General features: G+C 43.6%; 1 protein-coding gene across 1 annotated transcript in view; it reads left to right on the top strand.

Moving 5' to 3' along the window:
- Nucleotides 1–14,684, top strand: part of Gadl1 (glutamate decarboxylase like 1) — a 183,460-nt gene that overhangs the window by 121,145 nt on the left and 47,631 nt on the right. Inside the window, exon 13 of the mRNA XM_041677511.1 lies at nucleotides 7,064–7,115. Coding sequence (XP_041533445.1) covers nucleotides 7,064–7,115 — 52 coding nt within the window. The remainder of the gene's footprint in view (nucleotides 1–7,063; nucleotides 7,116–14,684) is intronic.

Below are 14,684 nucleotides of genomic sequence, written 5' to 3'. Positions count from 1 at the left end.
ACATTGGTATGTTCGCCTAAGATGGAAGGACCAGATTTGGATAGACCGGTGTCCAAACAAGTATTTATCCTTCCCTGACAAAGCAAGAAAGGTATATTTTAAAACATTTTTATTTATTCTTTGGCAATTTCCTAATATACAATGTAGTTTCTGTTTATATTCTCTCACACACAGTTCCTTCAACTCCTCTTGGATCTCCACCACATCCCCTCCCCGCTTCATGTCCTCCTGTTTAGTTTTGTTTGTCTAACAACCCACTGAGTCTAATTGGTGTTGCCCATATAGGCACAGGAATGGAGCCGTTCACCAGAGCGTGATCTACCAACCAGGGGCCACACCCCTAAAGACAGCTGACCCATCTTCCCCTGACAGCCCTCATCTCTCAGTAGCTCCTCATCCAGGAGTTGTTGTGAAGGCTTCCCCCATCCATGTTGGAACGTTGGCTGGGTTGATCTTGTACAGGCAATCACAGCAGCTGGGCCTTCATGGGTATGGGGTCATGTAGTGTCTAGAACAGACTGTTTCATCTCTGTCCTCCCAACCTCTGGAAGGGCACATATGTTTAAGAGGTGAAGGACTCTGATCACGTGGGCCATCAGAAATCGAGAAAGAGGAGAAGGGGACCACTGCTAGGGATTCTTCTACTCTTGGTGTGACCCTCCCATTCCAACTGGGATCACAGCATTTCTCTCTGGAGATAGCAGTGATTCAAAATTCCTTCTCTTTGGGTTGTTGAGGAATCAGTGTTCCTTTGAGCCCAACGCAAGGTGTACCGAGTGAGCTGAAAGCCTGCGAGGGGGGTAACTTCTCATCTTCTAGGGCTGGGAGATGGTTAAGGAGGAAAATAAAAGCTTGAGAACTCACTATCCACATCAAAAGGCAGCATAAGTTTGGAGAGGTGGATCAATGTTAAGAGTGCTTTCTGATCCTACATAGGATTGGAGGTCTATTCCTAGCTCCCTTCTGAGGCAGTTCATAACTGTCTGTAACTCCAGATTTAGGGGATGTGGTGCCCTCTTATGGTCAACATGGGCACCGGTGCACATACACACATCCAGATGTGCACGTACACACACACACACACACACACACACACACACACACACACACACACACACACAGTTGTTTTTTTTTTAAAGAAAAGAGAAAAACTAGGTACATTGGCTATACCTGTAATCACAGGGCTGAGGACTCTGTGACAGGAGTATTGTAGAGTAAATAATAAAAACGCAGAGACAGATTTGGGGTTAAACCAAAAATCAGAAAAGCAAAGGAGCCAAGTCACTAGAGAAGTCTTACCTCTACCAAGTCTGAGCAACCGCAAACTAAGCAGACCAAGAAGGCTGAGCAGACTAAGTAGACTAAGCAGCCCAAGCCTCTCTCTCCTCTCATTTTATATTCCCTCTAGTGCTGGGATTAAATGTGTGACTCCCTAGTATTGGGATTAAAGGTGTGAGCAGCTACCACCTGGATTTGTTTCTGTACTGATCTTACTTAGCCCAGGGTGACCTTGAACTCACAGAGATCCATCTGCTTGTTTCCTAAATCCTGGGATTAAAGGTGTGTACCACCACTGTCAGACCTATAGTGGCTTAGTTTTCTCCTTCTGATCTTTAGGCAAGCTTTATTTATTAAAACATAAATAAAATATTACTATAGAGGGTTCTGTGATTATTGCTGGCTGGGTAGTCTAGGAAAATCAATAACTCCAGGTTTATTGAGAGATCCTGTTTTAAGTAGAAAACACACAATGTTGACCTATTACCTCCACACACACACACATGCAGACATGTACAAATACATGCATGTGCGTGCGCGCAAACACACACAAACTCACATGAAGGGAAGGAGGAAGAGGGAGAGGGAGGGGCTGTGAAGAGTGGATGATTGTGTATTTCTGATGCCTCCTAGAGAAGCCAGCCCTGTCTCACACCCAAGGCTACCTGTTGCATGGAGCACCTTCTGCCCCTGTTTCACACCCAAGGCTACCTGTGGTTTTGAGCTCCTTCCAGCCCTGTTTCACACCCAAGGCTACCTATTGCTTGAAGCTCCTTTAGGCCTTTGTTGGCATTCTTGTTAAATGGATGTTCACTGGGGGGCAATTTTTAAAGCAAGCTCGAAGAAGCATTTGTGTGAGTCTCAAAGGCAACAACAACCTGCAGAGGCTTCCATTCTGCTGCTTTACTGGGTCTCCAGCTGCCGTTTGTCAATCCCCCTGACACACAATCTGCAGTCTCTAGGGTAGAATTCATTTCTTAGGCTTGTGTGAATGCTGGGGGCTTAACCATTTCCTGTCTGGAGAAAGTCAGTGGTGCTGCCTAGTGCTTTTGGGGTCTTAGAAGAAGGAAGGACAGAACCGGAAGGTTTAGCATTTTTATATTAATTTTCTCTAAACTGATCATTTAAGGGGCTGGAGAGATGGCTCGGTGGCTGAGAACACGAGCTCTTTCAGAAGACCTGAGCCCTATTCCCATAACTCATTTTAAATGACTCACTCCAGCACTGGGGGTCTAGCATACTTTTCTTATCTCTGTAGGAACCCACATACATGTAACATGCATACACACAGACACACACACACACACACACCTGAGGCTCATAAGCACACACAAATAGAACACCTTGATAATTTGGAAGAAAACCCAGCGGCAACAGAATTAAGCATGAGGCTGCTATAACACCACACAAGACCAGATATACTTTCTATTAGAGGTAGAGCATACAGGGAACAGATGGAGAAACCCCCAGAGCTCTGGGAACCTCCATGTATCCTCCAGAAGAAATTCTGTGGCGTCACCTAAAGATAAACTCAGCCTGGAGTGTGGCAGGGGAACTCTTAAGTGGCTGGAGAACCGAGAATGTGACCACAATGGCTGTTTCCAGTAAGGAAATAATGGCTGTTCTAGAAGGACAAATCAAATCTTATCTGGTAAAAATTTATTTATTTTTGTCCTATGTGTCTGAGTGTTGTGTATATACATATGTATGTACATCACTTTATGCCTGCTATCTACCGGGGTCAGAGGAAGGTGTTGGATCCCCTGGAACTGAGGCCAGGAGAGGGTGACAGATCCCTTGGGGCTGCAGTTACAGGTACCTGTGAGGTACCATGTGGGTGCTGGGAACTGAACATGGGTCCTCGGAAGAGCAGTGAGTGTTCTCAACTGCTGAGCCATCTCTCTAGCTCCAAAAGTCAAACATTTAAATGTAACATCTTGGAGAGTGGAAGGTCTGTAGCATTAGGAAGGCAATGTTTTAGATAAGACGTTGGTTATTGTACAAGGCAGCATCAAGACAGAGTACTAAGGTAAGCTTTTTCCCCCAATGCTGATATATACCCCTTTTCTCCTCTGTCTTCTGTGCCAAACTTTCCGGGAGGCATGAGAATGGAGTCGTTGAAACTGACATTACTTGTGAAGTAGGCTACTTGGATGGCCCTGAGAGAAAGGTGTCTACCCCCAACCAGTCTTATCTGACTCCTTCCATATAATATTAGGGTTTCTAAAAAAAATAAAAACATTTTATTTTTAGGTTGCTTTTATATATTTAAGAATTATACATAGCAAATCACCTGCATAAATGCAGACAGATATGACCCAGAACGTATTTGAATTCCCTTCCAACATCCCATTTCAGGTATGAAGATTCAGGTTCCTTATAGAAGTCTTTCTGCATTAGTGACTCTGATGTATGCTCTGTGAGACATTTGGCCTCTAGGAGCTATCGCTAGTTGATCTTCCAGAAGGAAGTGCCATCAACACCGTCTAAGTTGCTTGGGCAATATGAATTTCTCTACTCTTCCCCTGGACAGTCCAGGGCCTATCAGGATGTGCAATGCTCTGGAAAGGTCTATAACTGGAGACCGCAGCCTCCTCCAGTCAGGGACACTGATGACAGCAGCCTGATGTAACTGAGGGGGCCGTGTTCTGGCTGAGATCATTGTTTCGCCAACCATTAGTAGAGAGTTGGGTCTGACTCAGCCAGTAAGATGCAAGCAGGCTTCTACGGACCTTGGGGAAGATGGTCTTGCTGCATAAAGAGAGGTGGGTGCCTGAAAAGAAAGTCTTTGCTCTAGTCCTGGCTGTCCCTTCTGGAGACATTGGTGTGTAAGCGCGGGATGCAGGCTGCCACAGCTGTTGGAAGGAGGTCGCTTGCTTGCCTGGCCGCCCAGAACTGAAATAATCATACAGAAACTGTATTATTTAAACCATTGCTTGGCCCATTAAGCTCTCACTTCTTATTGGCTAATTCTTAAATATTAATTTAACCCATCTTCATTAATCTGTGCACAAAGGCATAAAATGAGCAGAATAACTTCCAATCCTACTGTGGTTTTTGCCTCTCTTTCAAGTATACAATCTTGAACAGCATACAATACCTACCTTAACATTTTACTTTTGCTGGTATCTTCATGCAGACCATGGAGATAAAACTAACTTTTGTCTTACTTTTAAAAGATTTACTTATAACTTTATGTGTGCATGTCTGTAAGTGTGTGGGCATATGTGCTGGGGGAGTGCCCATCCGTGCCAGTGTTTAGGGATATCAGAAGAAAGGGTTGGGTGCCCCTTGTCTATCATCCTCCACCCAAAACATCAAGTGTAAAATGTATCTCTGTGTGTGTCTACATGATTAATTTTTTTCCTAGTTGATTCACAAGTGTGATTTCTTCCATTAGAAAGTATGACCACAGGGCAGCTTCCAACCAGTATAACATCTACTCACTATTCCTGGTTCTGGTACCCATCACCATGGGGAAACACGGTTTATCATCAATGTTTTCATTAGCATTTCTTTGATGACCACTGATCTTGAACATTTTTTCTGATACTTACTGATGACTGGAATCACTTTTTGCTGTGTGTTGAAGCTTCTAAGATGTTTACTACTTTATACCATGTCCTGAAATCAATATTCAGGGATGTGAATATGCATGTAGCATATCAATACTTCTGTGACTCTCTGTGTGTGTTCATGCAACATAATTGTTCAAGATAAAAGATTTATGTGACTAATGGAATTTTCTAAGATTTTGTGTATTTAAAAATGGTATCTATGAGCAAGGATCAATATTATATCTTCAGTAAAAATGATATATAAATAAAACTGAGAGGAAATAAAAGACCAAATTTTATAAACTGGCATTTTGTATCCACATTCTAGAATGGTCTATAACAAGTGATGTAACAATAAAAAACACAAAACAAAAACAAGCTGGGCAATGGTGGCACTTACCTTTAATCCCAAAGTAGGATCTCTGTGAGTTTGAGGCCAGCCTGGTCTACAGAGTGAATTCTAAGACAGACAAAACTGTTTCACAGAGAAACCCTATCTCAAAAAAACTAAGAAAGAAAAGAAAACAAACAAACCCCCACCTCTTCACATGGTTTCTAGGGTTTTCTGACTTGTCATGGCAATTCTTTACTAGAAAAAAGGCTGCATTAGTTTGGTTTCTGAAGTAATCAAATGAGACTTGAGGTTCCCAAGAGTTAATTGACTATAAAGAATTTAATATCATGCTCAGGTTGCCATGGCTACATGGTGAGCTCATAAGTTGTGAAGCCAGTTCTTGCTGGTGAGTATGTTCTTTCTTTCTTTCTTTCTTCCTTCCTTCCTTCCTTCCTTTCCTCTCTCCCTCCCTTTTTTCCTTCCTTCCTTCCTTTCTTTCTTTCCACCTTTTTTTATTCCCCTTTTTCCATTTAGAGGACAGTACAATAATTCTCTGGCAAACACTTTTCTTTCCGAAGTTGTGTGCATTTCCTTAAATGCATTTGACCCTAAACTTGAAACGCTTGCTCAAACATGATAAGATTTTTAAGTTTGTGATCAGATCAGTTGTTTCCAAGGTCAAATATTTCAAGCTTTTACATTTATAATTTTTGTTCTTTCAGAGAGTTTCATACATAAATATGGTATTTATATTATTTATATTCCCCAGATCCTCCTGTGTCCCCCACATACAAATGTGACCTCTCTTTCTTCAGTTAGTATTACACACACACACACACACACACACACACACACGTGCACGCACTGGTGCACACATTCATTGTTGCTCATACATACATGTGTTTAGGGTTGACCACTTGGACTTAGATAACCTATCAAAGGATTTTCCTTGTAGAAAACAACTTCTCCCTGAGTACACATTTATTGCCTGTAGCTCTTTACATAGAAGTGGACCTTGTGAAATGCCCCTGTTTAAGTGTAGATAAAAGCCAAGCTGCAGGAGACGAGTCGGGCATTGTTATTCACACTGTTGAGTGCCATTGTACACCTGCTCTAATCATATCCCAAGTCTCATGTATCTGAGACCTTTGCTTATGATGAAATGCTGCTCTTCATATTCAGTGGGCCACCATAGGCACCCTGGCTCTATTTGCACCCCTTGCTTGTGACTCGATACTGATTAGTGCTCCTCTTGCCCTCTGTTCTGGCCATAGAAATGACCAGTTTAGACTTTTCGGTCTTAAAATCCAAGCAAAAGTAACACATCAAAAATGCTCCCTGTAACCTAGCAAAATTGTTCAAATACCTATGCTGAATCCTCACCAAGGAGGTGGGTATAATGAAGGCTGGTGATGGCTCAATGGCTAAGGGAACCTGCAGACAACCAAGGTTGGGTTCCCAACACCCACATGACTGCTCACAGCTATCCATACCTCCAGTTCCAGGAGATCTGATACTTTCTTCAGGACTCCACAGGAACTGCATGCACATGGTACATGCAAGGCACTCATACACATAAAGTAAAATAAATAAACCCAATAAAAATTTCTAAAAGCAATTGGATATGACATGACTCACTCTGTTTGACTTTCACGCCAAGATTAAACCTCATCTTAGAACGTGAGATTGGCCTCATCAACAAGATGTGTCCTCCTAGGGAGGCCCAGGGTGTGGTCCTACAGATGTGCTCAGGGAGCTCTGCCTGTGCCTTGTGCACCCAAACCCCAGTTCTGCAACAGAAGCAATGCTTTGGGTTATGGAAGTCAATTCATGGTATTTGGGAATTGCAGATGATTAATATTGCTGTTTTAAAATAACATTGTTTTACTTTTAGGTACCTGGTAGACGAAATCAAGAAGAGAGAAGGATTCAAGTTACTGATGGAAGTAAGTGCTTGTGGGGTTGCACTCCCGGCCCTGCCAATCAACAGTGATGGAGGCAGCCATTGTCTAGTCTGTTGTATTGTACCAGTTTTGTGTTGCAGGCTAAGAAACAAGTCATTAGCTTAATTCATACAGTCCATTATGTTAATTGACTGTATTAGTGAACATTTTTCCCTTGCTTGGATTCACAGAGAATACACTTGCCTTTAAGTGTTGAAAATTAAAATGCTCAATAATAATTAGCAGGGATAATACTGAATAAATTATGACCTCTTTCTTGATACAGAAATGGCACAGTGATTGCGTTGCAAACGCTGTGCCTGTGTATGCAAGACTGACTAAGGGAGTATAAAGCGTGCACACACGCTCTCTTTATATGGAATAATGAACACTGTGAGCTGCGGAGCAATGGGAAATGGGATGTTTCATTGTAGATGTTGGATCTCTTGCTGTGTATAAGAAGTCAGGTGATTCGGAAGATGAACGTATGAATGTTTTTGCTAAAATATCAAGTGAGGAAATATAAATCCCCTCTGTGTGAATGTGTGTGTGGGGGGAGATTCATATACATGAGTGTGTGCACACACATGCAGAAGGCCAGAGCAAGTCATTAGGTTTCCTCCTCTATATTGCAAAAGGGGCTCTCGCTGGACCATAAGTTTGTCTTCCAACCAGAGTGACTGTTCTTGTAGCTGGTGCAGTCTTCCTGTTTCTGCCACCCAATGTTGAGGTTACAGGCATGCTCAGCAATGCCTGCCTTTTTACCTGAGTGATGAGATCCCAACTCAGGTCCTCACATACCCGAACAAGGATTTTTACCTATTGGTGCCTCTCTCAAACCCAAGAACCCTGCTTCATTTCGACTGTAGTTTTTATTTACGTTTATGCATGTGCCTGCTTTCATATACAACTCATGACCAACCGCCTAGGGGCTGGACTGCCCACCAGGAACTGGACCCTCCCACATCAGTCATCAACAAAAGAGTGTCCCACAGACATGCCAGCTGGCACATGGCGAGGCGTGCAAACGAGAGTGCAGATGCCTGTGGAGGGTGGAAGATGGTGTTGAATCGTGTGGCGCTGGAGTTACAGGCTGCTGTGAACTGCCGGCTGTGTGCGACAGAACTGAACTCAGGCCCTCTGCAGGAACACTGTGTGCCCCTAACCACCGAGCCACCTCTCCAGCCCGTCGTTTCATTCTGACTTTTAAGAATTGTGAAGTTGTGAAGGGCACGGGTATCTTAGATCTTTGAAACCTCATTGCGATCTTTAAACTAATGTAAAACCAATTATAGATTCCGCTATAGGAAGTCTAGATAATCTGTGCTAATCTTTTATTCAGCAAGATACATTGCGTTCCTGTGTGTGCCTACAGTTCCGACCTCCAGAAATACTTAAGACAAGAGAGGGCCCTACTCAATGCTCATATTCCAGTGGGAAGTGAAAAGGAAGCACCAAGTAGTTAGGAGCCTTCAGCAAGGAGATATGCTCAAGGGGAATACTCTAGAATGCGTGTAAATAACGTTATCAGTGTTCCGATTGCTGTAACGGGGACACTGTACTAGCAGGGTGAAATTCTGAAATTAGGGCCAGAGAGATGGCTCAGCTGGGAAAGGGCTTGCCTTCCAAGCACAAGGACCTGAGTTTACTAGCCAGCCACCCACATAAAAGCGAGCAAAGAAAGACAAGTGTGGTGGCAAATGCTTATTTCATTGCCCTAGGTTTGTGTCTCTGTTGCTGGGATCAAACCCTGACTGAAAGCAACTTGGGAAGGCAAGGGTTTACTTCTGCTTACAGATTTCAATCTATGGTTAATGGAAGGCAAGAACCTGGAGGTAGGAACTGACACAGGAGCCATGGCAGAATGCTGCTTGCTGTCTTGCTCAGCCTGCTTTCTTAGACAACTCAGGACCATCTGCCTATTGGTTGGACTGCCCACTGTGGATTGGGCCCTCCCACATCAATGATCAATAAAACAGTGCCCCAGAGACTTGCCAAGGGGCATGTGGGGAGGTATGTGTACATGAATGCAGTGGCCTCTGGAGGCCAGAAGATGGCGTCCGATCCCACGGAGCTGGCGTTACAGGCTGTCAGGTGGACAAGAAGACTAAGAACCCCATTTACCTAACATGCTGATCTCTAGTTCCACCCATTTGTCTCTGCAAAAATCATTTCGCTCATTACAGCCGGGCGGATGCATCCTTTAGCTTTAGTCTTCAGCTGTTCTCATGTTGGCAGATCTCTCGGCTGGCTCTGTGGCTTATGAATATCTATACACACAGAGAGAGGAGCCAGTGGTCACACTGGTCACACTGTTGGTTTAAGTTAGAGTCACATCTTACATTTTCCTGACTTTTTTTTTTTTTTTTTTTTTTGCAAATTTGGGTTGCTTTGTTTCGACAGTACGCATGTGAGACACTGTGCACTTTGGAACCGCATGGTGGGTTTTTGTTTGTTTTTATAAGGTTGAGAGTACAAGCACAGAGGGGAAAGAGATGACATGATCAAATGCCACAGATAACTTCTTCGGAAAGGCCCGGGAAAGGGGAGGAAGGATACTTAGCACCATCTCTGGAGAATTAAATTTATATTGTTGTAAGGTTAGGTTTAATTGTTAGGCAGACTTGAACTCTGGGTATTATTTTTAATTCATCTATTTTTATTTTTAATTATGTGTGTGTGTGTGTGTGTGTGTGTGTGTGTCTCCATATGTGGTCTGAGTGTAGTACCTACAGAGGCCAGGAGAGGGCACTAGAACCTCTGGAGCTGGTGTTGCAGGTATTTGGGAGCTGCTCAAAGTGGATGCTGGAAACTGAGCTCCGTTCCTCCACAAGAGCGGTCCATGCTCTTACCAGCTGAGCCACCTCTCCAAACCCATGAGTATTTCTTTCCCTGTAGAAGCCAGCTGGCTCCTGTAGAATAAGAGGTTTCCTGTTTAACCCTTCCAGAATTTGTACTACAGGGTTTTGGCTTTTTATCTTCATTGCTAGATCTGAGAATCAAAACTGAGTCCAAAAGCAGCTTGTGCCCCACTGTTGAGCTGCAGCCACGCCCTGCTACAAAGGCATTTATATTTGATTTACATTTGTCTCCCTGTATGTTTGTTTCAAGAAATAAAGTAGAATTAGGCCTTAAATTTCACATATAAGTGTGAAATTCATTTTAAAATGAAGGGGAAGAGAGAAACAGAGAGGGGGAGAAGAGGAGGGGAGAGAGAGAGACAGAGACAGAGAGAGCAAGAGAGATGCTAAGTACAATTTACATTAGAAATTGTAAGTGAGCATAGGAAAATAGGGCACCTAGCACTTGAATGTCTTCTCCTGGAAAGAGCTAAAGTAATGTCTATCTTCTTGAAGATGATTGAAAGTTATCACTTCAAATGAATTCTGCATTATTCATGGTCCCCCTGAAAACCATAACTCTGTCTTTTCTTTTGTGTTGGATCTAAGTCTGATAGTTCTTTTCCTAGAGGTATACGCCTTCTCAGACTCCTGTTCATATTTTCATTTCAGTCTCATGGGTGAGTCTGAATTATTCACCTTTACGTTTTTGTCTTCCTAAATTCTACATTAGGAAGTGTTATCATGATTCATAGACTTTTAGGGGCATGAGGGATATCTTGTCGACCTCCTGTGCACGGCAGGAGGTCTCACCTAGAGCCTGGATGATGGGCTTCAAACTGTGCCTAAACAGCCTCCTGCTGTGAAGGACTTGCTGGTTCTGCCTCTTCCAGAGAGCTCCGAATGCCGTGTTCTAGCTCTGGATGCTTGCCCCCATGAGTGCTCAGCTCCTCGTGAATTACCTTCAATAGCGTCTCCCACACAGCTTGATGCAATCGTGGGGACCTCTTTGCTTGCTGAAATCTAACACATCTCATTTAAATGACTTGGATTTTACTGTTTATTTTACACAGTTCCCCCGCTCCATCTTGAAGTTCCCACCTGCCATGGTTTCTTTGACCTCCTCCTGTGACTTTCTCTTCTCAGCCTTTGTCTAATACCATTGGGATACTCTTTTCTGCTCTCCTGGAAGATTCTGTTGTCTGGGTTTGGCATCTGTTGTCGTTGTGTCTAACTCCACCCTGAACTTCTGTGTATGCTTATCCTGTAGTTTCCCCTAGACTCCACAGAAACTTCATCTCCAGCTCACCTCTCCTGAAGTTGATATGTAAGCCTTTTTCTTACCAAAACTTCACATTCTTCTTTGGGTTACTAGAACCATGATCAGTCCAAGCAAAACTGCTGATGGTGTCTTTCCCCACCCCTCTTTTCAGCTTCATCTTCTCCTCCCCATCTTGGCTAAGAGCCAATCACTTTTCAGGTTGGCAGCACTTGCCCCTTGCACCTAAACCCTCTCTAGCCCATCTCAGGCTTGAGTGACTTTGTGAAATGTAAGTTATATCCAGGCTGCTGCTCTGCTCTGTCTCCGCGCTGCCTCTAGAGTCAAGCTGAGCAGCCGGGCATGGCATGTGGGGAGGCCCACTGCAGAGCCAACTGTATCTCTATTTCTGCCTTAATTTCTTGCCATTGAACTCTGCCCTCTGCCCATTCTTACTATTTTTCAGTCCTCTGAAGACATGGTGTCCCCCCAATGCACTATCAATTTCTGACAATAAGAGCAGTCTCTCTTTGGATAGCCCCCATTCATTGCCCATCAGCCACTTCACTCACTCCCTTTGGAGTCTCTGAGTTCCTGGGCACAGGCATACAACATAAGTGATTTTCTCATTCTAATTTCTCCTCCAGTTTCTACAACACAGAAATTCTGTTTCTGATGCTGAGCAATTTGGTTGACCTTCTTTAGATACTCTATACATCTTAGGATTCCCTTTCAAATATGGTATCCAAAAACATTCATAGTGATTTGTCTCAGTTAGTGCAGATTTTAATGAGGCTGTACATCCACTTGAAAAGGACATCTCCTGCTACCGGGATGGCCCCCAGGAATAGTCATTAACCTCACAGAGTGCCTGCTGTGTGGCAGATATGCTACCAACCGCTGGAAATAAATTCCCTTTCTGCTCATGCAGCAGAGCCCATGGTGCAGACAGTGTCACCCGCATTACAGTGTAGGAAGCAGAGGCCCAGAACTTGTGGCGTTTGTCTAAGATAAGACGTGGTGAAGAGCTGAGGAAATGGAAATCAATAACAAGCTTACTGTACAAACAAAATGACCCGAGTCTGATTTCCAGCACCCATGTGAAAAGTTTGCTACGTGGTGTGTGGTTGTAATGCCAGCACTAGGGAGGGATGGGCAGATGGATCTCTGGGGCTTATTGGCCAAATAGCCTCACCTACTTAGCAATTCCAGACTGGTGAGAGACCCTGACTCATATGCTAAGTGGAAGGTACCTATGAAATGATGCTAAAAGTTGATCTCTGACCTACCTACACACACACACACACACACACAGGCACACACACACACACACACACACACACTGGCATGCATGCACACACAGAAATGTGGCCTAATGAGTTTGGAATTCCAATCTTGTGACTCTAAACCATGGGCTTTATCCAGGCTGACATCTTTAAACAGTGCTGCAATCTTGTTTTCAAAAAAAGAATATAAAGTCTTTTGAAATCCTCCTTGTCAGCTTCTCCTTCATTCTATGTTTGCATAATTTAATCTACTGCTAGAGTCTGCATTTAGACCTAATAACATACATCATGCCACCTTCTTTTTTGTTACTGATAGATAGTGTATAAACCAAATATAACTTTGTTTTATAGACTTGAACTTAATACCTATTGGGAGTCACTAATTAATTTTTCAATAACCCTTCCTAGTATTGATAACAAAGCACCTATTTTTCTCTTTGATAAACAGAATATAACGGAAGGAGTCCTGAAAAGATTAGGGTAGCGTACTCGCTGCCACCATTTCCCCCACCCCTCACCACACGGTCAATTTCCTCTCTGTGCCTTCCAAGTGTTATGGTCTGTAGAGAATCTAGACCAAGTGCACTCCGGTGGTGCTCAGAAGTCATGCTTTCACACATGAAGGAAATGAAAAGTTAGGGCATTTGCATGATTCCGCTCTAAAAACGGCCATTAGCGCTTGGAGGCGCTTGCAGAAAGTCACGCACGAGACAGAAGCTGCGGAAGGAATGACCTAGGAGACAACTCAAGCATGTTCTTCGTGAACATGCCAAGACCTTCCTCCTCCTCACTCATTTTGGGGGTGGCTGAAGTGAATGTATGCCACCAATGGGGGCTCAAGCGTCCTCCAGTGAAGTGGCCAAAGGGCTTCACACTTTGTCAGCTTTCCCTTCAGGGAACCGAGCCACTCAAGAGGATGCTGAGCAGTAGGGGCCACAGAAGATGTTACCATCACAAGGACTAAAAGAGAGTTGTACAAGGAAACAGACCTGAATAGCCTGGCCTAGGGCCTGCTTGAGACATAGGTGGTATGCCACACAGATAAGCTGTTGTGATATGTTTTGTAGTCTTTTCATACAAATGTCAATGAATAAAAATTGATGATGCAGTAGGGTCTGTTTTCAAAAACAGAAAAACAAAGTGGCCCAGTAACTTGAAATGAGAGGGATATATGTAGATAAATGTATAAGCAGATGGGGAAGGTAGATATATAGATGAAGGATAGACAATCAGAAAGTAGAAATGATACATAGATATAGCAGTTCATACACACATATACATACACACATACATCTATATTTATACACACATGGGACATACATACATACATACATACAAACATACATACATACATACATACACTGGTTTACAATGGCCTGAGCCGTGAGAGGAGATCTTATAAAGATGCAATAGTTCCCTAAAGTGTTCAGTTCAGGCAAAGCTGACCTATAGAAAGTGTTCAGTTCAGGCATAGCTGACCTATAGAAAGCCACCACCTCTTCCAGAACTGAGATGGAACACAGAAAAGAGGCCACAACCGCACAGGACTGAGAAGCATATTCCCTTGGAAAGAGTGTGACTGGGGCAGAGTTCACTGAAGTGTTGTCTTGCCAAGGCTCACTGGTCATCCATTTTATGCTTTCTGGGGGATGCCATCTTCCTGCAGGAGCCATAGCCGAGGAAAGTTGCAGAGTACTACTCCCAGAAGACACCAGTCAAGTCCCTGGGGCAGAGTGCCAGGCTGGTGACAGCTCCTACCCTCCAAAGATGCCTGGGTAGTGTGCCAGGAAGTAGAGCAGCCATTTTGCCGAGATGTCCCAAAGCAGGAACTACTTGCTTCTGGACTTCCAGGGCTATTGCAGTCAATCCCGAACCTTCGTGGGAAACATGACGTATACATAGCATCCTGGGATGAACTACCTCTTCCTTGGGCTTCCCTCCAGCATCCAGGCATGACAACATATAATAGATCTGGCAACGCTTACAGTATTTACAGGGCCCACCACCACTATTGTAGGGTACCAAGAATGGGTGGGCTTGGAGATGAAGGCTAGCCCTTTTATAACTGATGCCAGTGGTCCTGATGACAGTCTTCGATTTATAGATTGGTTAGTAGAAGCAAACGACAAACTGATTTTCTTCTACTTCCTAATTAGTGTTTGAAAAAAACTTTATTCTTTTTAAATGA

Source organism: Microtus oregoni, unplaced genomic scaffold, assembly GCF_018167655.1.
Source record: "Microtus oregoni isolate MIOR12 unplaced genomic scaffold, Mior012 000028F_ref0000031, whole genome shotgun sequence".
Lineage (NCBI taxonomy): Eukaryota > Metazoa > Chordata > Mammalia > Rodentia > Cricetidae > Microtus > Microtus oregoni.
Note: the sequence above shows the minus strand (reverse complement) of the source record. Positions and strands in the feature narration are given on the sequence as shown.